The sequence below is a fragment of the Liolophura sinensis genome, chromosome 13, assembly GCF_032854445.1.
Source record: "Liolophura sinensis isolate JHLJ2023 chromosome 13, CUHK_Ljap_v2, whole genome shotgun sequence".
NCBI lineage: Eukaryota > Metazoa > Mollusca > Polyplacophora > Chitonida > Chitonidae > Liolophura > Liolophura sinensis.
The window spans coordinates 27,507,907-27,509,976 of NC_088307.1; the positions used below are offsets into that span (position 1 = coordinate 27,507,907).

Here is a 2,070-nt window from a genome sequence, read left to right on the forward strand (position 1 = left end):
ACTTTCCCACGTACGGTCGCTATTATTCCCAAACGTCGGCTGTTTGTCACAGCCACTCCGACTGCTTGCACCTATAAAACTGATCGTTATCAAAAAAGTAAAGTTTTCATAAACATGGTATTATACAATAATTATCAGATAAGTACACCGTTGCCCAAAATGATGGAATAAAATAAATTCAGGTTACACTTCTGGGAAATACTAGTATCTGGTCCTCCCTGCAATACACTTGGCTCTTCCTAACTATTATACGACGGACCCTTTATGTAAGTGGAAGCCAAAAATTTAGTTACGTGGAAGGGCTTTCAGTTGAGAGCCATGTAAAGCGACACAGTTTAAGTTTTGTCTCTCCGGCTGCACCCCTATATAAACAGGCCTTCTGTTTAGGCCATCCCTGATTTCATGGACGCAAATTTTGGCATAGAAGTTCACAGTGTCATGCCTGCTCCAACGCCACTAGCGATTTGACGGAGGGTGGTTGCCCTAAGACGGGAAGGGTTTAAACAGGCCGATATCGCCACTTTTGCAGGGATATCACAAAGTGCGGTCTCTAAGATTCTGAAACGCGTCAGAGAGGTACATAAGTTTACGCCAGGAAAGTCAATAGAACGTCCACGTTCGACCACAAGACGACAGGATAGGAGACTGATACACCTGTGTCGAACAAACCGCAGAATGCCAGCCAGCCGTCTCCGTCTCTTGTGGCGGCAACACTATGGGGTTCGTGTTTCAGGCCAAACCGTGAATCGACGATTTATTGATTCAGGGCATCGAGGAAGACGGATGGTCACATGTCCACGTCTGACTGCTCCGCATCGTGTTGAACGACTCCTTTGGGCTAGCGGGCACCGGGCGTTACAGGTCGGCCATTGGCGTTACGTCGTCTTCACTGACGAAAGCAGATACATTCTTGACCGACAAAGATGGACGACAAAGGGTTCAGAGATTGCGTGGCGAGAACCTCCATGATGACTGTGTCCGGGAGTCCCGTCAAGGTGGTGGCGGTTCAGTGATGGTGTGGGGTGGCATTCATCATGGTGGCAAAACAGAGCTTTTCGTGACGGAAGAAAACGTCAACGCCGCCGTGTCTCTGAATATTTTACAGGAACACTGCTTGCCACATGCAAGACAAGTCTACGGTAACAACTTTCAGCTTCAAGACGACAAAGCCAGGCCACACAGGGCCAAGTTAGACAATTTCTTTGAGATGAGGGTTTGGAGCAGCTCCCATGGCCAGCTTGTTCGCCTGACACGAAGCCCCATCGAGCATGCCTGGGATCAGCATGGCGGTACGATCAAGGACCGGGACAATGCACCTCAAACCCTGCAAGAATTGGCACAGGCTCTGAGGGAAGAGTGGGACGCTATGCACGTTGACGTCATCAACAACCTCGTTGATAGCATGCCACGGCGTCTCCTTGCCTTCATTTGTGCCAGAGGTGGTCACACACGTTACTAATCTGTTGCTGAGACTTTATTTGGGCATTCCCATTTGTCAAGTTCATCGATTCATCTGTTTTCATTTGTATCTTATGGTCACATTAAATCTCAACAATTGAAGCTAAATATTCTGGTTTTGTATTCCTTTCACCATTTTGCATTCTCTGGACGTTTGAACATTTCAAATGGTTCCACCTTTAACCGAAGATGGTAAATCTGTCTAGAATTTTCTTGGTAGCCTAAAATCTTGGGGAAAATCTGGTGCAAATTTGGAAAAATCTGGTACAAAATATTTTATACTATCATTTCGGGCAACAGTGTACATTACCAATGTAGCCTCTCCTAGACAGTACACATTGCTCAAAGTATATGTTTGGTGGATATATTAAAGGAGAATAAAAGAACAAAAATGATGAAAATTTTTAGATGAAAGAGCGTCAAAACGTATTTGCAAATATGGGGTTTCTTTCAAGAGGAAATGGTATTTGAAAATATTTTTATATGGTGGGCATTTGGGATCAACTTTGGGGATTGGTCGTTGTTGCAAAATAATGTTCCAAATAAGGATGTGATGCTTGTCAACATATTAAAAATATAAATATGATCCAAATTGAGGTTTAATACATTTGT

General features: G+C 44.3%; 1 protein-coding gene across 1 annotated transcript; it reads left to right on the plus strand.

Moving 5' to 3' along the window:
- Positions 1-1,012: 1,012 nt before the first annotated feature.
- Positions 1,013-1,459, plus strand: LOC135481028 (uncharacterized). Its single transcript, XM_064760959.1, has one exon. The coding sequence runs from the start codon at positions 1,013-1,015 to the stop codon at positions 1,457-1,459; it is 447 nt and encodes a 148-aa protein (XP_064617029.1).
- The last annotated feature ends 611 nt before the right edge of the window (positions 1,460-2,070 follow it).